At 44.2% G+C, this 22076-nt stretch overlaps 1 protein-coding gene across 4 annotated transcripts in view; it reads left to right on the top strand.

Annotated features, from left to right (window-relative positions):
- THSD4 (thrombospondin type 1 domain containing 4) overlaps nucleotides 1-22076 on the top strand; it is a 552284-nt gene that overhangs the window by 97763 nt on the left and 432445 nt on the right. For all 4 annotated transcript variants that reach the window (XM_070621956.1, XM_070621972.1, XM_070621963.1 and 1 more), the window contains one exon: nucleotides 15142-15589. In XM_070621956.1, the coding sequence (XP_070478057.1) occupies nucleotides 15142-15589 (448 nt within the window). The remainder of the gene's footprint in view (nucleotides 1-15141; nucleotides 15590-22076) is intronic.

Below are 22076 nucleotides of genomic sequence, written 5' to 3'. Positions count from 1 at the left end.
TGCGCACTTCACATTTTTGGTGTTTTTTGTTTTCCTCCTGCAAGGCAAGTTTTCTTTACCTTCTGAAGCAGGATTTCCACTTAGTTCCTGAATTGTTTGGCAAGAACTTACCTGTTGATGCTAACCAGATAAACGGTGTTTTAATATGCTTTGGTTTCTAAGTTGGAAACCCTAGCCTTTTTCAGTGAGAGAGCGTGTGTAGTGGAGCTGGGCCCACTGGTATGTACGTTTCTGCCTGTAAGTTAGGAAAGATTGGACCCAGATTTTAAGCTTGAGTTACTCTGATCTCAGACAAGGCTCCAAAGAGCCCTTGTTCATTTCTTGTGGCATTTCATTAAGTGTCAGAAGTATTTCATTAGTTATCAGAACAAAGATCACATTTGCCATAAGAATGCTGCTGTTGAACCCCCTCCAAGTCATTCATAACTCCGGGTTCCAGAAGAAAGATATGGTGGGCTATGGAAAAAGCCTGACTGCAATGTGTGTGTCCCAGAGGGGGAATCTCAACTTTGCTTCTGGGACCCTTAGGGCTTCTCCTTGGATGCACGTCTGGCAGCATCCTGAGATGCCTTTGCAAGGATGGGAGCAGGGACATTTCCTGTATGTGTAGGCTACTGTCCTTTCCTTTACTCATCCTTTCTGCACACATTGCTGATTCAGTTGTAGTAATGACAACCATTTTTACAACACCTACATGTCTCACATAATTTACATGTGTTATCTGAGCCTCAAGTAGCCACATTTTATAGTTGAGGACACTGAGCTGAGGGTAGAGAAATCCCCAGCATCCTGCTCCTGCAAGGGGCAGAGTGGGATCTGAATGCAGGGTTGCCTGACCCCAACATCCGCACTCTTCCCACTGCCACTCTGAGCCTGTACTGTGGATCTAAGTAATTTGCCTGCACGTGAGAGGGTTTGGTGGGCAACAGCTAGGGCCTCCTTGTTTGTTCTCGTGGTAGAGTGCTAACGGCCCCTCTGGGCCTCTTGAGTCCTTACCTTCTCACCCATCCATAGGCCCTTTCTTGGATGTATAGTTCTTTTGGCTCGTCTCTATTAACAGTAACAGGATCAGTCACAGCTAATGTTTATTGAGAGTTTCCTGTGTGTGGGAGCCTGAGTAGTGGCCCCCCATATAGTAATGGACCCCCAAATAGTATTGGCCCCCCCAAAGATATCAGGTGCTAATCCCAGGGACCTGTAAATGCTAACTTATTTGGAAAAGGGGGCTCTGCAGATGTGATTAAGGGTCTTGAGATGGGGAGATCCTCTGAGATTATACAGATGGGCCCTAAGTGCAACCATGAGCATCCTTATAAGAGATAGGCAGAGGGAGATTTGATACCCAGGCACACAGAGGAGAAGGTGATGTGAAGGCAGAATAGAGAGAGGTTTGAAGATGCTGTTCTTGAAGATTGGAGTGATGGGGCCACAAGCTAAGGAATGCCGGCAGCCACCAGGAGCTGGAAGAGGCAGGGAGATAGATTCTCCCTTAGACGCTCCTGAGGGAGCACAGTCCTGCCAACAACTTGATTTCAGCCCATTGATACTGATTTCAAACTTCTGGCCTCCAGAAATGTGAGAGAACAAATTTCTGTTGTTTCAAGCCACCAAGTTTGTGGTAATTTGTTACAGCCACCCTAGGAATCTAACACCCTGGGTGTCAGACTCTGAGGTAAACCTCAGAGGACTCTTCTGCATAAAGTATCTGTATTATTCCTTTTTAGATGAGAAGAACTCTGCACTTAGAGAGACAAAGTGACAAGCCTGGGGTCCCAGAGCTGGTAGGTTGCAGAATAGGGATTGGCCCAGAGTCTGGCTCCAAACCCTGCTCTTAACTGCTGTGTTACTCTCTCTTCCTGCCCCTTGATGCCTTTTTTACCCTAATGGCTGCTAGGTCAGGCCCAGGTCAAGATCAGGCCCAGCTCCGAGAGCCTTCCTTTTCCTCCCTATGGTTTGACTTCCAGGCACACAATATTTTCTTTATTCCCTTATGAGTCTTTTTCACACAGAAACATTTGTCCTCTGTGGGCTGTGTGGATCCAGCATTTAGCTAAGACTTCTCTTTTCCTCAGTGATTGGAACGTAGTTCATTGTGGGCTAGCACTGAAAATGTTTTCTTTCTGGATTTGGAGGGAAACAGTAATTTTTCCCCCTATTTTCCAGTAAATTCTTATTCCAAACAGTCCATCGCTCTAATCCTTGGTGAATGGCATTTGTATTCATCAGTTGTACTGTATTGCAGCTGTTTAAGCTCCTTAAGGCTTACCGTTCATTCATTCAGTAACGTTTGTTAATATTACAATAATATCTGTTCACACAGATTTACAGATTGGACATAATGTTTAACATCTTTTAGACTTAGTTTCCTTACATATCAAATAGGTGTCTGCACTGATGGTTAAATGGGATAACATGCCTAAAACTTTTGGCAGGTGTTCAATAAATTGTTGCTATCTGAATCCTGAATTTACTAATTTAAATACACGATGCTAGATATTTTGGGGGATGAAGTAAAACTCTCGGACAAATCCCTCTTTCCTTCAATGAACTGAGGTTGACAGACTTGCACCTAAATAACTTCCTCTAAGGCAAGAAAGAAAGTTATGCATCATTTCTCACACATGATTATTGTATTTGAAATATTTTATAATTATAATGAAGAAAAAAGGAAGTGATGTATGGCAAGTAGACACATAGAAGGTAGTATAAAAATTCAGCTTGGGAAAACATCCAGAATATGAGAGAAATAGCATTGCTTCCTCCATGGGCCTTTCACATAAAAGATGATGAAGACATGTAAGTTGCATTATAATCCTTATTGCTGTTGTATTAATGAACTCAGCAGAACTTACAGAAAAGAGTTCTTCAGCTTGCTTCAGCCTGCTGGGGGTCAGCCTCTGGGGCAGGGGGCACTGTTGGAGAGTCCCCAGGGGAGAGGGGTTAGGAGCTCACACTTGCTTAGCACCTGCCCTGGCCAGGCACTGTGCCCCCAGGTAATCTCATCTGTTCTCCCCTAAACCCTGTAGTCCTGGAGGGCCGCTCAGGTTCAGATTACAACCCACACCAGCAACAGGTCTGACTCCCAAGAGGCCTCCTCTCAATTACACTGGAGAAATGAATGCATTTACTGTTCTCTCATGCAAAGCCTTCTCCATGCTGCTCAGCCCGAGTTTGGCTGTCTCCCTCTGCAGTGACCCACGCGTGTCAAGGTTGGAGGCTGTGTGTCTCTCACCTTCAGGACAGTGCAGCTGTTGTGGTAATCACCATTCATGAGCGTCCGCTGAGGGCCAAGCTCTGTGCTAGGCACTTCACCTCTGTTATTTCATTTAATCCGCTCCACAGCCAGTTGAGGTGGGCATTGTTATCCCCATTTTACGGCTGGCGGTAAAAGATGTGGAATGACTTACCTGTGATTACACAGGTAATAGGTGGCTGATCTGGCCTGTTTGATGGAATACTTGGGCTCTTTCTGCCGTCTCATGTTACCACCTTTGTCCCAATTCCTCTCTTACCCTCCTCATCTTCAGGGATGCCCTGCCCAGCACTCAACAGGGTGGAGCCATCATCTTTGCTCTGAGTAATCTCACTGGAAATGCCTCTCTATTGGACCTCTACCAGCTCATTTTTTCACCTTTATGTGAATCCAAAAAAGATGCCTCTTCCTCTGGCCAGATTCATCACACTGAATTTCAACACCCGGGTGTCCTTGTTCAGTGAATAACCTGCTCAACTGTAAGTGGCATCCCTGCAGCCACTGGACACCATTGCTTTCTTTTGGTCTGAAATTGGTTTCCTTGAACACCTGCTCGCTTGTCCTTATTCCATCCCTCTGGGCCCACACTGAATAAGGCACCTGAAGATTGGTCTTGGAACCCCAGGGTCACTCAAACGCATAGCAGCACCAGTGAGTACTGACATGACCTCTTCTGAGGGATCCTGGCTGATTTTCAAGCACCATCCTTTAGACAAGGGGAAGCAGTGATGGCAATATCTGGAATCAGAGTCTAAGTCATCTCCTACGATCATTGCCCCAGAAGGACTGGTTCTGTTCTGAAGGCTACTACTCGGTTTTATTTTGGGAGGTGTTAACGGGACAGCCCTATGGATCTCATCTCCTGGGAGGCCAGTGGGTGGGTCACTGAGGATAGGGTCTTCTTGAAACTTGGCTTCCTGGTGCAAAGCGGGCCTTGTAAGCTCAGAGTTGCTCCAAAACCACTTTTCTGCTTCCTTTGCTAGGTTGCTTGCTTCTTGACTCCTGGCAGTGCTCCTGAATCCATTTGTGAAAAGACCTCTTTCCTTTCTCTTTATTAGAATAAATTCAACACTTCTCCCTGTGTCCCTCCCCCATCCCCTTCCCCCTCACACCTCTCTCCCTCTTATAAGCCTTATTCCAGGCTCAGAGCAAACCTGTCAGCTGATTCTCATGCTGGGCTTTAGATGCAGACCTTACATACTTTCTGGGGCACAGCAGCAGATCTGGTCAAACCAGCTAATGGTTGTGATGGTGTGTGCCACACAGTAGGCAACCAGGAAAGCTTTGTTTTCATCATCTTAATTTTTATTTCCCTAAGTGGTCCGAGTTTTGCCTCTTATCTTCTGTAGACATGAGATAATTTGTTGCCTGGAACAGTGCTGGCAGGAGTTTCAGTCTTCTGAACTTCTAAGAAGACATATGCACTCAACCTAAACCGTTTACTCAGAGCCGCTTTGAACTTAGCACATGCTAGCCCTTCTCCCTTTGGCAAGTGATCCTAATGGAACAGGGCGAGTTTTAGGAACACTGGGCTCTCTTTCCAGTTGTAGGCTGCAGACTCCTTTCTGTCCAGCTTTCCTTGGATCATGTGGCTCCTTGGCAAATGCATGTTTCCGGTCTTCAGCTGCTGCTTGTTCCCATTCTTGCTCCCTTAAAGTTTGGACCCTTAGGTCTCTCTAGGTGGTCAGTGGCTACCGACTTTTAATTTCACCAACTCCCTTTGCTTCCCACTCACATGTGTGGGGCTGGCTTGACTTCTTGCTTATTGGAACTCAGAGCCTTTTCGTCTCTACTAATTGGTCTAAGAGGCAACCTTTATTCAGCCACTGGTTAAAAATGCTGAGCAATTAAGCTGTGGTCTCTCACATGTGTTATTTCTGCAGCCATGCACAGAGTGCCTCTGGGTCAGACCCACTGCTCGTCTCAGGGATTATGGGCACAGGGGCAAGAAACTGACAAGCCTTGTCCTGAAGAACTAGAAGACTAGTGAGGGAGCCAGGCCTTTTACTTAACAATGTTACCAAGATACGGTGTTAATGCTGTGGCAGAGAGGTGTGCAGACTACCCTCTGAGAGCGCTGTTTGGGGGAAGCGTCCGGAAGTGTGGGGGTAGGGGGGCTGGTGTTTACTTTAGGCCTGGAAGGCTGCACCAGTTTGGAAATAAGTAGGGCAGAATTCCAGGCAGAGCCTGGGAGGCACAAGAGCTCAGTGTGTTTGGGAAATGGTGAGTGATCCATTATGTCTGGAAAATTTAGGGTTCGGGGCAGAAGACAGGTGGAGGGAGATGAAGACTGGAGTTGAATCTGGGAAGATAGACTGAGACCAGACGAGGAAGGATGTAACATGGCGTCAGACTGTGCCTTAAAAACTTCTAGATTTAAGCTATCTTCTGGGCAGAGATGAGCCACGAGGGTTTTTTGAAATAGAGGATAATGACTTGGGCTGTGTTCAGAAAGACAAGTCCCGTGGAGAGAGAAGTCAAATGTACATGAGGTCCCTGACCCTGACTTGGGTACCTGATGGTGAGGATGCTGTTAGACAACCTGGGAATATGCACTGGGGTGTTTGTCATCACTAACAACGCTGGATTGGGTGTCAGAGTCATAGCTATTCCTTCTTAGGTGTGTTGCCCAGGCATATTCAGACCCTAAAAAGCTTCCATCTGGGTGTGAGGCTGGTGATGGCCTTTGTTGATATAATGACTTTTCAGTTATTGACAGTGATATTTCTGAAGAATATTTTGTCCCCTAACTATTTCTGTCCCCTCAGTCTTTGGGGCCTACCGCCTATTTATAAGTGGTACATTATGTCCAGGCGAGATGTCTACACATTTAATGTTAGGGTTACTGACCTGGTTTCTCTTTGTGATGTTGCTTATTCCACAGGCACAGCCTAGCGGGGGTTCTGACAGGAGGGTTCTGCATTTGCTTCTTATGATCCTCTCCACATCCATGGTTATATTTTTAACAATTCAGTTGAAAACAGTTTAGTGTTTTTCTTTTTTCTATTACTTTCATATATTGAAAACCTGGGCAGAAGGCAAAAAAAAAATTTTATGGTCGTACAAAATGATAAGAAATGACAAATGAGTCTGCCTCCACTCCACCCTGTTGTGTCTGCTTCCCAAAGGAATCCAGTGCCCAAAGTTTCATCTGTATCCTGCATATATGGGCATTTTCATATACTGTAGACATATTTTCTCTTTTCTTTTTTAACACTAACAGGAGCACGGATATTCTCAGTTTACCGTCTTTAGTGTCTTGTTCTTAAGTGTATTTTGGAGACCATTCTGTGTCCATATATTCACATCTGCCTCATTCATTTAAACAGCTTCATAGTACTCCAATATCTAAGTGTACCATAATTTAACTAGCTCCTTATTCTCCTACTTAAGGATGCATAGGGTATGTCTCAGATTTATAATTTATAATCACAACTCAGATATGCAAAATGCAATTTGTTTTTCTATAACTGGACTTGGTTCATGAGCCTCTATTTCTGCTGCTGCAGGAAAATTGCCAATTCTAGGAAACTCAGATGCTCAGACACTTGATGGTAAGTGTTATCACTTCAGGGTTTATGCTCAGGTCAGTCAGGGTTCTCCCTCTTCATCTCATTCTACCCTTCTCCCTGGGGGTGACCTGGCTGCCCAGATGAGGGGCTTCTGTGCAGTTTTGGTGAAGGAAGCGAGGTGTCCACTCTGCCTCACTGGCTGCCTCCCACCCTCTGCAGTAACTGCGGCTGAAATCTGCACATGTACTCTCCTGGCCTCCAGTCGCCGAGGGCCGTGTATTCCTTGTTCTTGCTGGAACCACAAAGACCCCTTCGGGATGACCCGCCAGCACGCAGGTGGGCCTCTCCCTCCTGTGTCCTGGTTGGGTGCCATGTTGGACCCGGGTTCCCCACAAGCTTGCAGGTCCCTTCTGTTTTCAGGCTCCTAAACGAATCCGGAGTTTCCATTGCACCCCAGCCCAGGCCAGAGCATACCGGCCTAATCTCCGGTTACTGCCTCTCAGTACTTCTCTCATCTGCCTGCTAGGCAAATGCTTAATTTCCTTTGGTTTGAGGAAATCATTCCAAGGTCTTAGCGCTTTCTTCATACTCTAGAGTGTAAACTATACCTCTGCTTTCCATGCCGCAGACTTTGGCTCTTGACAGACAAAGCTCGGTTTTTCAAATTCTAAAGAAACTTTTTCTCTCCTTGTGTGAGGTTTGGGTCTTCTCTTCTGTGGCACTGAAATTATCAAGGTCATTCTAGAAGCTTGCGGGGCGGGGGTGGGGGGGGAGGGATTACTGAGAGGGAGAAATGTGCTGGCTAGTTTCTCAAAATGTTGTCCTACTAGGGTTGTTTCAGATGTCTGGCCAGCGCAGCAGGCACACTGAGGACCCTTGAGCCCACATTGCTGTGTGCCTCTATAAGCACTTGGGAAGATAATTCCCAGTTATGATTCCTGCCGCCTAGGATCTTTTAAAATGTCTATAAAAACCTCTTTAAAAAATGCATTTAGTCATACTAATGGATTTTGGAAAAAGCGTTTCACTTGATAGTAATTACAAATCACATCTCCCTCCCCTCCCTGGGAGCTCACAGTGCCAAGTGGAAATGCTTTGCTTCCTCAGTGAGAGGAGAAAGGAAGGAGGGGTGTGCGCGTGGTGCAGGCTGGTGTAGAGGCCGCTCTCAGATGCAGCACCTCCACCTTTGTAACTAGGAGTCTGTGAGGTTTAGCTCCGTACTTGCTTAGGCCTATCTTTGATGCTAAGACTGGCCAGGTAAATTGCCCCAAAACGTTGTCTTGGTAAGAGTTTAGTTTTGATATATAATGACAGCGCCAAGTACAAATGTGGCAGAAAGGATCCCTTTAAATCATGAGGAGATTATTCACTGTATAGCAAGATTCAATAGGATCTTCGATTTCCTCAACATCTAGTACAGGGACTTCTATCCACCCCTGATTCTGTGAGCTGTCTCCAGTAATAAATAATCTTCTATCTCACAAACCTCCTTCTCATTTTTCCCTATGGGAGAATTGATTTCTGTTTGCCCAGCAACTCAACTCAGGTACCTTGCTGCAAGGAATGCCACCTCTCCAAATGCTGTAAAACCCAGAACGTCCCAGATGAAGCAGTACCAGGAGACCCTCCACTTGAACGGGGGCAACTGGCCTCATTGCCCAGCCCCTGGGCTGTCACACTCAGACTCCTGGGGTTGCTTGCAGGCTGGTCCCAGGGGCTGCTGCTCTGTTGGATGCTGTGGCCCATGTGTGGTTCATGTTAGCACAGCTGAGAGAGGCTGGACCTCTCACAGAGACTTGACTAAGCTTGAAGAGAAAACAAAAGGGAAATAAACATGGAGAATATAAGAAATACAAACAGCCTGGCTTCTGGAGGGCAGGGTTCTTAGTGTGCCCATTCTACCCTGTACTAGAAACTAAGAAAGGAGGTGGGAAGCCATCCTCTAGCTGCAAGCAGCTGACAGACAGCCTTGCCTGCGTGGCTCTCCTGCTCTGACAGGCACGCATGGAGTGCCCTTGACCTCTTAATTCTTTCCTCCGTCTGAGAATAAAACTGAGTCTCAGCCCATTCTGGGTCCTCCTTTCCATTCCAAGGACCTGTTTCTTCTCTGGGTGTTTGATACTGGGAACCATCTCACCCAATAGATGAGACTTTTGTTCCTGTGTAGAGCGAGGTGGCCTTGTCCTCAGTGCCACAATAGTTTAATAGTCTTTTAATAAAATATGTCATATAACAGAAATGCAATAATGGGAAGGGGAGATTTTCCTCCCTTTGGCAATAGTTGTTTGAGCCATTCATTCATTTGTTTTTTCAGTTTTTCAACCGTCAATTATTATTGTTATTATTATTTTTGCTGAGGAAGATTCACTGTGAGCTGACATCTGTGCCAGTCTTCCTCTATTTTTTAGTATGTGGGCCATTGGCACAAGCATAGCCACTAACAGAGCGGTGTAGGTCCATGCCGGGGAACTGAACCCTGGCCACTGAAGCTGAGCACACTGAACTTAACTACTAGGCCACTGGGGCTGGCCCTCAGCAGTCAATTAATTATTGAACACTTACTATGTGGCGGTCATTGTACTTAGTTTGAGGGATATAATACAAATAAAATGTATGCCCAGAAGGAGCCTACGGTCTGATAAACTAAGGCAGACTAAACAAATAAATATTATAAAAGATTATTGTGTTGTGACAGTTACATGGGGTCCAGTGGAAGGACAAAAGGAGAAGCACATCAATTCAACGGAGTGGAGAGTTGGGTTGGGATTCGGACCAAGAAAAGTTTCATTGAGGAAGTAATGCTTCAGCCAAGTCCTGAAAGGTGAATAGGTAGTTGTTCCAGGACATGGCGGGGAAGCCAGCGCAGAGGAGGAAACAGCATGCGCTGAGCGTGGAGAAATAAACTGGGTTGTTCTGTTGGGAAACTCCAAGGAGTGTAATGTGGGTGGTCCACGCAACACCAGGGCTGTGACAAGAGATGCGACAGGAGCCATGTTGTGCAGGCTGGGTGACAAAGCCAAGGAGTTTGGACTTAATACAGAGAAGTGGGGAGAGTGGAAGAGCCACTGGCTCTGAAGAGTCACTGACTTCACTGACTGCAGAGTCAGGGGGTGGTGTGGTGCTTGGGAGTGAAACAGAGCAGTGGTTTTCACAATGTGGTCCGCAGATCACCAGCTTCAGCATCAGCATGGCCTGGGAACTTGTTAGAAATGTAGATTCTCAGATCCCACCCCAGATCTCCTGAATCAGACTCTGCAGGTGGGGTTCAATAGTCTGTTTTAACGAGACTTCCGGGTGATTCTGATGCTTGCTCAAGTTTGAGAACTCTTGTGGTGGCGACTAGAGGAAGAACTAGGAGGACAGTTTTGCAGGGGGAGGGATGATGAAATTGGGCTTGAATGTGTTCAGTTAGGGATGTCTGTGGGAATGTGTAGGTGGAGCTATCAAAGTGTGGTCCCAGGACCCAAGCATCGGCATCACCTGGGAGCTTACTACGAATGAGGAATCAGAGGCCCGCCGAGACCTCCTGAATCAGAGGCTGTTTTTTGACGAGGTCCCCAGGTGATCTGGGTGCATATCACAGGTGAGAAGCAGACTCCAGTCTAGAGGTCAGTTGGGTATATGTGGTTGACGCCCAGGAGAGGGGTCTGGGCAGGCAATAGAAATGTGGGTGTTGTCAGTTACAGATGATGGTTATAGATGACACATTTCTAGGGTATGTGCATGAGTTGGGAAGAGGGAGACTGGATGTGGTGTCTTTGCTTGAATCATCACACTGGCTGGTCATGATTAACATTACAAAGCTGTACAACGTCACACATAATGAGCCCCTGGATGACAGCCAGCCTGTCGTAAGGAAAATATTTTATGTGCTTCTTACCCTTTCCAAAATGCTATTTGCAGCCAGTATCTCAAGAAACAGCAATTTCCTCAGACATCCGGAACTGGAAGAACTGGGACTGGGCCCTGGTGTCAGAACCCTTACGGTCCAGTTCTTGTCATTGAGCCATACCGTGGGGGAGGGAGGCTGTGCATTTACTTACGTTGTTGTCAGGGCTGGAAATGTGTACAAGCAGAGAAACATTATACATGATGCTCAATAGATGTTCAAAGAAGTTGCTCAATAAAGGTTGTTGAAACAAATGATGGGAAACAAAAGATAAAGACTACTTTCAGATTAAAAAATGCGTTTCTATCAGTAACCTCATTTTGATCATTACAACATCATTGTAAGTAGATAAGATGGGAATTATTTATGCTCTTATTTTAAAAAATAACAGCTTTCTTGAGATATAATTAACGTACCAAAATATTCACCATTTAAAGTGTATAATTCAGTGGTTTTTAGTATATTCAGAAGGTTGTACAATCATCACTACTAATTTCAGAATATTGCCATCACCCCAAAAAGAAACCCTCTACCCTTTCGCAGTCACTCTCTATTCCACTCCCCGACTCCACGCCCAAGCCCTTGTTAACCGCTAGTCATGTTTTTGTCTCTATGAATTTACCTGTTCTGGACATTTCATAACAATGGAATCATACAATATGTGGCCTTTTGTTTGTGTCTGCCCTCTTTCACTTGAAATATTTTTGAGGTTCATAAATGTTGTAGTATGTATCAGTACTTTATCCATTTTATGGCTGAGTAATAATCCATTATTTGGATATAATATATTTTGTTTATCCATTCATCAGTTGATAGGCATGTGGGTTGTAGCTATTATGAATAGAGCTATTATGAACATTCCTGTACAAGTTTTTGTGTAGATATATGTTTTCATTTCTCTTGGGTATGTACCTAAGATTGGAATTGCTGGGTCATATGGTAACGCCACATTTAACTTTTTGAGGGACTTCCAGATAGTTATCCAAAGTGATTGCACCATTTTGCATTTCTACCAGGAATGTATGAGGGTTTCAGTTTCTCTACATCCTCTCCAACACTTGTTAGTATCAGTTCTTTTTATTATAGCCATCCTAGTGGGTGTACTCTCATTTTGTAGGTAAGAAAATTGAGGGTGCGTTATTTGCCGTTATTTGTAGAGCTAGTAAATGGCCAAGCTAGACCTTTTTTTCCCCAAAGCAAATACTTGTTTGATGCACGCTCTATGCTAGGCCTTGTTAAGTCCTTTGCTCTTATTAAGTCATTTACTCTTTACAACAACCTATAAGGAAGGATCATCTTTACTATAAATGCATACAGGGCCGGGACTGGGCCTAGGGTGGAGCATTTAAGGAGACATCACTCTCAGGGTCGACCAGCACTTGCACGACCCTGAGAGTGTCTCCTTAAATGTTGCTCCCTGTGTGCTTCACTGGCCTCATCCCAGTCCTGGCCCTGTTTAAAGAAACTGAGGCATCAAAAGACTGGGTAACTTACCCAACGTTTCATGATTAGTAAGTGATGGAGTTGGGATTCAAACCCAGGAAACCTGGCTTCAGAGTCCAAGTCATTAACCACCATTGATATGCTAACACCCATGTTCTTGATCTCAAACCGGGCTTTTTTCATTTTTCGCAAGGCCCAACTTTCCAAAATTAGCCAGAGCTCTGACAAGTGCTGAATCCTGAGTAAAATCCCAGAGGTAGATTATGGGGAGACCAAGCAGAACTAATTGACCTCACAGCCCCCCAGGCACCTACCACATGCTTCCCTGGAAGGGTTAACTGGCCACATGGGTTCCCTCGGCCACATCTGTGCTTATTATCTCAACTCTGCATAAATCTGCCCAGTTCCTGGAGGCCCCCTGCAAGTGGCCAGATGGAGCGTGTCCTGGTGGGGAAGAGGCCATTCTGAACCGTCAGAATGATTAGCTCTGACTGCCGTAAGGAAAACACACATTCTCTTGGCCAAGTGAGGATGAATCTTTTGCTTGTCCAAGTGTTCTGAGTCAAGCATTCAGAAATCGTCTCTCATAATCACACCCTAATTGGCCTCTCATTCCTTTTAGTCTATTTATCAGAATTAGCTAGTCGTTTTTATTCAAATCATTATCTTTCCAATGGTGTTGCTGTTTGTGTGGATTGAATGGTTCTCCAGTTTAGAGCCTCCCATAAGGCAATGTGAATACAAAAATATACATTTGCACATGTGTATGTTATCCCCCTCAGGGGTGATGGGCAGCCCTTGAAAGATGCTTACACAAGTCATCAGCCAATGATGGTTCTCCCTCGGCTCCCCAGGAGTAAAGAGCTAGTCAGTCTTGGTTCAGCAGCTCCCACTGGATGCACTGCAGCAGTGCAGCCTGGCTCAGGCCAGCAGATTTTTGTATATGTCACAAACTCAGAGGTTTTAAAAAAATTTTTATAGCTATCTGTCTCCATTAACAGTGATAAATTTTGTTATTGAATTCTCATCCTTTCGCTTGGAATTTCAATTATGTTCTGTGACTTCGTTCCAAAGCCATAGGTCTGTGGACCAGCAACACCAGCATCGCCTGGGAGCTTGTTGGAAATGCAGAATCTCAGGCCCCACCCTGGACCTCTTGAATCAGATCTGCCTCTTAACAAGATCCCTAGGTGATCCACTGCTACACATGTCTTCATTTCTCTCTTACCTTCAGGTGGGGTCTCCACCCAGTATTTTGAGGCTAGAATTCTTGGTAGACTTTCAGATCTTAAAGAAAAAATGACACACACACACACAGAAATTCTTTCCTTTATCTCTGCATGATGTCATTCATTTTACCTGGCCTACCACAAGAAAGAAAAAGGCAAATTACATCCAAGTTATATATATTTTTAAGACTAAGTTCTTAATTGCATCTCTTAAAGCAGCATGCTAGATCCCCCATCATTAACAGAGTCCCAAGTGTTGCCAAGATTAATTGAGAAGTGGCTGAAGGCAAAATAAACACTGTAGCACAGTTTAATTCAAAACCATATCAGCTAAGAATGAAGGTGCAATTAGTGATAAAGGTGTTAATAATTAGTCGTGGTCTGTTAAATTTTATATTCAGTGGTTATGTAGAGTGAAGAGAGAATTTCCTCATGAAGGCAGAAATTAATGTTTCACCTTGATTGTTGTTTTAACGTGCTTATTTTAATGGGGCCATCCTGTAGAAACGGTTGGGCAGATTTCCAGTTTTACGTAAAGGTAGAATTAATTATTATGGAAGCATAATTTTAGAGTTGGAACTATTTTGCAGTCATTTAATCCAGTTTGGTAATTTTACAAAAAAGTAAGAGTTAGATGACTTACTTAAATCCTTCCACAGAGTATTGAAACCTTGTGTCTCAACTCTCAGACTAATGATGGCGAAGCCTTCTCAGGTCCCTCCAGACAGAAGTGCTTCCTCCTGCCTCAGAAAACCCAAATCACCATTTGTCGTATTGCTTCCAAGGCCCTTTCTCCACATGGCATTAGTTCTAGCTGCTTTCAGTTGTAAGCCTGGGGGCTTGGGACCCCTATGCAGTTCACTTTTATATTTCCTCACCATGCCTAGCTTTGTATTTTGCAAACAGTAGTTGTGTAATAAATTTACATGCAGTGGTGTCCTGGAGCTGTTTTTCCCTGCTCTATGGAGCTGATTGTGTCTTCACATTGGTAGCTTGACACTGGCCATGGTGGGAGTATTTATACCATGGGCAAATTCTATAAATCAGGGCTTTTTTTCCCCCTTGGAAGCCAGTTATTAAACGTTTACCAGCACACCACTGTTTACATGATTTTCCTAAGGTCTTACCAGGCAAAACGTCTTGACAAAATATAAAGAGCCTTACCACTGTGGAGGTGACCATTCACCCATTGCTCAGCATGGGTTGCCTCAAGAGTGCTGGAGTAGCCAATTGCTCACTGTCCTCTAATTTCTTCAGGGATTAAGTTTAACCAGGGAAAGTCAGGCCTCAGGACAGTTAGAGTGTGGTTGTTTAGCTAAGTTCCACTTCCCTGGAAAAGCTATTTGGGCATGAGTGGTAATGGAAACGGTCTGAAATGTCAGGCACAGTTGAGTGAGAAAAAATCCACAAATTATTATTAGGAAAAAAGTGAACAGGAAGTTACTATGGCTGAAATTACATTTATATCTTTATCCTTCTCAGAAAACCTTCAGTGGTTCCCTGTAACCTACAAAATTGCCCCAACTCGCTGACATAAGTCACGTACTGACCACGGCTTACCATTCTAACCTCATTTTCAACCACTCTCATCACCCACTGTTGACTCCCACCCTCATTCTACTTTCTAGCCTCTGTTCTAGCCTCCACGATGTTCCCTGCTCCTGGAATGCCCCTCTCTACCTCCCTGTTCCACCACAGGCTCTCTCCCGAGCGTTCATTCCTACCCAGTCCCCTCTACCATGGGTCAGAGCTTCTGGGTGAACATGAAAATTCCTATGACTCTGTTCATCCCCTCTCTTGTGTGTCTCTCTTTAGGAGCAGGACCCGAGGTCCCATCGGCCCTGGCAAGTATGGCTATGGTAAGGCACCGTACATCTTACCACTGCAGACGGACTCTGCCCACTCACCGCAGAGGCTTCGGAGGCAGAGGCCCTCATCTCGGCATTCGAGGTCCCAGGGAGCATCTGGTTCTAGCCCTGGCTACAGCCCGCCAGCCTACCGGGCCCCCCAGCATGGGCCTCTGTACCAGAGTGACAGTGGCCCTCGTTCTGGACTGCAGGCCTCAGAGGCCTCCATCTACCAGCTGCCTTTGACCCATGATCAAGGCTTCCCTGCAGCTTCAAGTCTCTTCCATAGCCCAGAAACAGGCAGCAGCCATGGCACTGGGGCCCACAGGGCAGCTCAGAGCTTCTCCCAGCCTGCCCGGTCTACGGCAATCTCCTGCATCGGAGCCTATCGGCAGTACAAGCTGTGCAACACCAACGTGAGTCCTCACCGCCTCTTAGTGGGCCTGGAATCAGCTGCTATGCTTATCTTTGTGTCGATTGGCAGTGAACATGTGGAAGACAGTGAAGGCGTGGTTTTTTAGGCCATGTTAATGTACCTGTTTATATTCCCTCCTTCTCTTTTCTCTTCATGTAGCCTCCTCATGTACTTTTCTTTCTTATAAGGTTGTGACTTTAGTAACTGATGAGTAACTTCTTGAGTCGCTTACTGACAATCACTATTGCTGCATATCAAACAACCCCCAAATGCTTAGTGACCTTATGACAACAGTATTTATTCTTTGCTCGTGGGTCTGTGGGTCAAGTGCAGTTGGCTGTTTAGGGCCACCAGTGGTGGAGCCAAAGAAGGGGGAGTTTTGGGAGTTTGACTAGCATAGGTATCACCCAGTAAGTTTCCTGGAGGTTGCCTGCTATTCCAGGCATGAACATGTTAGATACCATATCGTGAAAAAATCTGCTAGTGAATAACTTGCTGAGATTCCATAGCTAATGAGGAGCAAAGCAAATTATAAATGGAAACTACATAAGATGACCAAATGTGTTTTTTAAAAAAATATCAGTATAAATACTGTGTATATAAAAGAGAAAGGAATAAGAGAATGTTTAAAGGTTAAATTTCCAACTTGCTATATTTTTCATTAATAATTTAATCTGCCTTAATACTCCGTTACCAGGTAACAGGACAGCTGTTATATATTAGCTTCAATTTCCTCATTAAAAATATATTTCCTGCTATAGAGTTCATAGAAATGACTTAATTTGTGATTTTAATAATTCCTCTGAATGCCTGGATTGCTTTTTAGCTTGTTCTTCCACTGACAGACTTCAAGAATTCTTAATTTTTGTAAAGCAGTAATTTTTCTAAGGCCATTACTAATCAGTTAACCAGTAAGTCTCAGTTGAGCATCATTGCTTGTCTTGTAACAGACCAGATACCATGAAGGATAAAAGAAAAGTCATATTATCTACCTCATAGAGTTGTTATGAGGATCAAATGAGGTGATGTTAGGAAAGTGCTTTATAGATTGAAAAGAAATACTTGTGTCCATGATCAGACATGGTCCCTGTTCTTGAATATCCATTGCTATCCTTTTAAAGTGAAATGAATTCACTTCTAATGTAGAACATATTTTCCCATTGAATAGTATGTTTCTTTATTTTAAGACCAAGTAAACTATAAAGATAAGGGAAAAGAGACAGAGGGTGTTTGGTATGTATGTGGACCTGATGTCTGCTTAGCATTTCTTTCATTTAATCTACATTTTGTAAGTATGCATTTTTTGCTAGACCTATGCTGCCAACAGCAGGGCTGTTTCTCCCCATGTAGAAGTTGTGGCTGCTCTGGGTGCTGGGGTAACTCCAAACTGAGGAGATTGAATTGCAAGGAATCTTAGAAAATTCTTGTGAATTCATGATGTCTGCCATCATTTTGGAAGTCGGCAAAATAACATCTCACCCCAGGACAAAGAAGTAACTGTTGACAAAGGATTGTGCAGGTTTTATTCCCTTCTCTTGGTTGTAACATTTTACATAGTGTCCTTCCCAGTGCACCCTATCATCCCAAATCACGTCCTACTTACTTTATTCAGAGATGTCATTCCTTAGAGGTCCCATTACTACATATCTTCTTTTTATAAGCCTATGGCTTCTTGTGACTTGAGGTGTAAGCCATGAACACTTTAAAACTCCCATGTTAGGGGCCCCTAAGAGCTCTCCTAGGTTTGATGCTTTGCTGGGAGGACTCACGGGACTCAGCACATAGTCATACTCACAGCTCTGATTGATTACAATGAAAGGATACAGAGCAGAATCAGCAAAGAGAAAGGCACGTGGGGCAAAGTCCAGAGGACAGCAGGCACAAGCTTTGGAGAGTCCTCTCCCTGTGGAGTTGTGCAGGACACACTTAATTCCCCCAGCAATGCAGTGACAATGTGTGTGAAGTGTTGTCTACCAGAGAGGCTCATTAGAGACTCCATGCCCAAAGTTTTTATTGGGGTCTGATCACATAGGCACCCTCTGCCTGCCGCATACCCAAATTCCAGACTCCCAGGAGGAAAGCACGAGTTCAGCATACATTATCTTGCTTGTACAAATAGTTTGGGCATAGTGAGTCACTCTTATCACTTGGAGAGTGATGGAAACTCTTCTGAAATGCCAGTTCCCAGATGCCAGCCAAAGACCAACTTTGCAAGCAGGCCTTTCTGAGGAGAACAGTCTTAGTCCTGTGTCTTATTTGCGCACTCCCTACGTGAACCCGTGTGCTCCAGCATCTCAGCATCAATGACCTTATGTAGACATTTACATATCTTCCCCAATGTCCAACCTGAAGAGATAACATGAACCCCCAAATTATGTAAATTTTCCCACTCAAAGAGGAAAAAGGTGAAGGACAATATTGTAAAAAATTTTACTAATCTAACAGAGAATACAGGTTATCACTTATGTCCTCTCCAAAGATTAGAAAATAATGCATGCATTTAGAGATCTCTCCCAGTTATTACCTGGGAGAAGAAAAAGAATGGAAAGTAGGCCAGGGCAAGTTGGAAATAGCCATTGACTTCAGAACTCCATCCCTTAAACTAAGTGCCCAGTATATCTCACCCAAGTTTTGGGTGGAATATCCCTTTTCTAATCCCACCCCCACAGTAGAATGCTGTCTTGAGATGCATGGTAATGCATATGCAGGTAGTCTGAGTTAGGGGATATGTTTTTGCAGCCTTCCATTTCTCGGAACAGTCTGATCATTGGTCATGGTCCCTCCCTTAGCACTCTTATGGTCCAATGGTAGAGAAGGTGCCAAATGCAGCCGCTAGTTAGTCATTGTGCTTGGTGCTGGAGCATTTTAGCGAGGGGAAAGACCTGTAGGGGACAGAGCAGGAAGCCATAGGGTTGGGAAAAACTCCACTGAGGAGTGTACAGTTGAGATGGGCTTTCAAGGATGGCCAGAAAAAGAGAAAAGAGCACTGGGGGCAAAGAAGCAGCTTAGTTGAAGACAGGAGGGCAGGATTGTGTTAGCATCTCAGGTGCTGTGATGACTGCCAGGTGGTAGAGACCCTCCTTCCTTTCCCCCCCACCTCCTCCTACCCACTTTAAATAATTACAGCCTTATTGGGGAATTTATTCTTTAACATCTCAAAACAGAGGTATCTCATGGGCCTTGTTTGGCTTTCATACATGAGATAGATGGGTGAGAAACTTCTTAAAACATAGTGCAAAGTCAAAAAGCAGTTCTATCCACTGGCTTAATTGGATGTTAGGCCTGCAAGGCAGTGTGGGATAGTGGGCTTGGGAGCAAAGCTGAACTGGATGTGAACCCCAGTTTCCCTGGGCAAGTTATTTAACTCTCTGAGGACCATCTGCCAAGCGGAGATAATAATAGTACCCACTCTCCATAGGATTGATGTGAGGTTCAGAGAAGATCATGTATATAAGGAGCTGGGTATGGTGCTGACACATTGTTAATAAACTCTTTTGACCTGGATAAGTGAACGTGGCTTACGTGCCTCTCTGTAGATAGGAATGGAGTAAGGTCTCCGCATATCTGAACAGCTTCCAATTTTGAGGAACTAAGTCATGACATTGTGGATGTGATGGTCAGCCTTGTTCAGAGTTCCCTTTGTCCTCTGGTTAGCTTTGGTCCAGAGGCCTTTCCCTTTGCCCAACAATAAAACAAGATTGTTGAGAGACCCAACATTTTAGTTGTGATGTAGTTTCACTGTAATCACCTTTGGGTCATATTAAAAGTGATGAAAGTGAAACTATACATAACTTCATGCCGATGAATTCTTTACACCCTCAAATGTGCATGTTTAATGTGAAACCCTATCTTATGTCATCTGGGAATTTTAAGCATTCTAGTGTGTCTTTAGGATTATTTGATTCATGTAAGATGTCCACTATGAAATACTGCAAAATTGATAATAAATACAGCACTAATGATCCTGAAAGTAGTTTTTAAAGATAAAGAAGGGTTTTTTTCTTGCTTACAATATGTATGGGTACGTTAAGGTGGCAAAGCCCAGGATGGATAGAGAATCTGTGGTCTTTTAGAGCAGGCATCAGTCTTAGACATCTACTAGTGCAATGCTCCAAGTCAGTCACCACTGCAGGTTCTTGCTTGGAGTCCATAAACACAGCATTGGCATTGACTGAGTGGGTCAGGTGTTAGGCTGTGGGTCAAGGACACTGAGGTTAGAACAAGCCCCGGCTCTAAGCAGCTCAGAGTCCAGTGGGAGAGAGAGCCTCATAAATAGGTAATAACAAGTGCATGGTGTAGGCATCACTGCATGTGCAGTGTAGGGGCTTTGAGATCGCTGGACAGTGAAATTAACCTGGCAGGGGTGGAGTCAGTGGAGGCCTCCTGGAGAACTGCAGGCTACCCAGGTGAGGGGAGGATTTTTCTAGGAAAAGGGGGTGACAGTGATCCTAGAGGCCCTTTGTGCTCCCATAAGGACTGAGGAGCAAGATGGGGGTTCTTGGGGAACCTCTCGGTGGAATCAGATGTTTTTCCAATGAGCGGTGTCTTCCCTGCAAGTATGTCCTCAGCAGTGAAGGGGCAACACAGGGAGGTATCCATAGTTTATCCACAGCCCTGCACTTGCTCAGCTGTGGCTAAAAATAACAAGTACTCAAGGAATCAAGCAAATAGTTAAGTTTCTTCTTTATGGAAGCTCATTGAAGGCCAAGATTTGGGAGCAAAAGAGCTAGTCTTTATAGGGGTGAAACAGGAAGAAGAACATACAGCAATCCCTCAGGTGCCTGAGGGAGGTAGTTAAAATAAAAGTCTTTTCTACTAGCTGTTTCTGGGGTTTTGTATTATTATTTGCTAACTATGTTAACCACCATGACACTTTATGCCCTTTGTCCTGGAGGCCTAAGTGTCTCTCTCGCCACCTTCCTCTCTTTAGGCACTCTGAACTCAATGCTTTCTCCCTGGAGAGGAGACTGACACTCGGCTCCTCCTGGAGAAGGGAGGCTGCAGTGGGTCAGCTGGTGCAAGGCGGGGACAAGGTTATGAGTCTTTAAAGGGCTTTGCTGCCAAAGGAGACGTGATCCTGAGTTTAGACAGAGTGCACTTAATGTTATGAGGGGAAAAACTCCTGGGGCTAAAAGCAGCTTTTAGCAAACGTGGATACGACGATTTCTGGTATCAATGACTCTCCAGTAAATTTCCCTGGGGTGAGACTGGCTTCTGACAATGGGTTTGTCCCCCTGGAGTTGTTTCTGTCTTGGAGTAAGTGAAAATGAAGGGAAGATGTTGGACAAATCTCCCATGTAGCTAAGCTCTCTTTAGGCAGTTCCAATTCTACCCCATTTCTAGTCTCACACTGAATGAGAAAGGAACTGACAAACAACTTCCTGTAGTTTTAAGGAGAAACTTAGCAGGTGGGCCAGGTAAGAATTCAGTCTATTTCTGTGAGATGTAAAACATGCCAGGAACTGTGGGGCCAGTTAGTGGATGGATAGGCCTTCTAACTGAGGGGCGTAAAGTAAGTTTCTCTAATCAGAGCTTATCATCAATCTCCTTATCTGGGAAATACATGCTGGGGTCAGTGCTTTTTGCATCATTCTGTTTTCCATCCTCTCAGACCACTGGGAATTTTCCATGGAAAATTCTCTTGTTGACTTTTTCATATTCTATCAATGGCCTTTCATTTATATATGAAATACATCTGTGAATATATGAATATTAAATGTTAAATATATAAATATAAATATTCGCATGTATTGTATATAAATATATTTAATATGTATGAAACAGATATGTATGAATACACACACACACATATATATGAATTGTTCACAAATGTCGCTTTTCATGATTATAAAACGTAGTACAGATTGTAAGAAATATCACAGTGGTAGAGAGAGGCATATACTAGTTCCTCTCCCAAGATGTAATCACAGTCAGTCATTTTTAATTTTTAGTTCTTATGGTCATTCTCTCCTTAACTCTAAATAGCATACTAATACCTCTGCTTCTTGATGTATCAACTTCATATTTTTTCGTCGACTCCTCGCTTTGAAAGATCTAGAAATGACCTCCTTTCCTCCCACTCTGCTGATCTCTGCTAGCCACGTTTTTATTTTTAATTATATTTTTGACTATATATAGTATATTAACAATTTTTGTTTTCTTTGTTTATCAATATTGGGAAGGATCAGTCAGCTTCTTGCATTGTAAGATTAGAAATTTAGTGCCCAACAGTTCACTAAATTCTTCTCATTGGATTACATGTTTTGTTTACGGATTTGTCTCACCTTGGCCTGTGAAATCCCTACGAGAGACTATTATGAGGGATTCTTCTCTGTATCCTCAATAGTCACAACACCTACCACATGGGAGAGACACAAGGAATATTTGCTTTGAAGGAATTTCCATTCTGCCCTGGCAGATAGCACCGGGGAAGGAAGCCAGTCATATTCATGTGAACCCTAAGGTAGCAACTAGGAAATTTTGTACTT

The sequence above is a fragment of the Equus przewalskii genome, chromosome 1 (genome assembly GCF_037783145.1).
Source record: "Equus przewalskii isolate Varuska chromosome 1, EquPr2, whole genome shotgun sequence".
Taxonomy (NCBI): Eukaryota; Metazoa; Chordata; class Mammalia; order Perissodactyla; family Equidae; genus Equus; species Equus przewalskii.
Note: the sequence above shows the minus strand (reverse complement) of the source record. Positions and strands in the feature narration are given on the sequence as shown.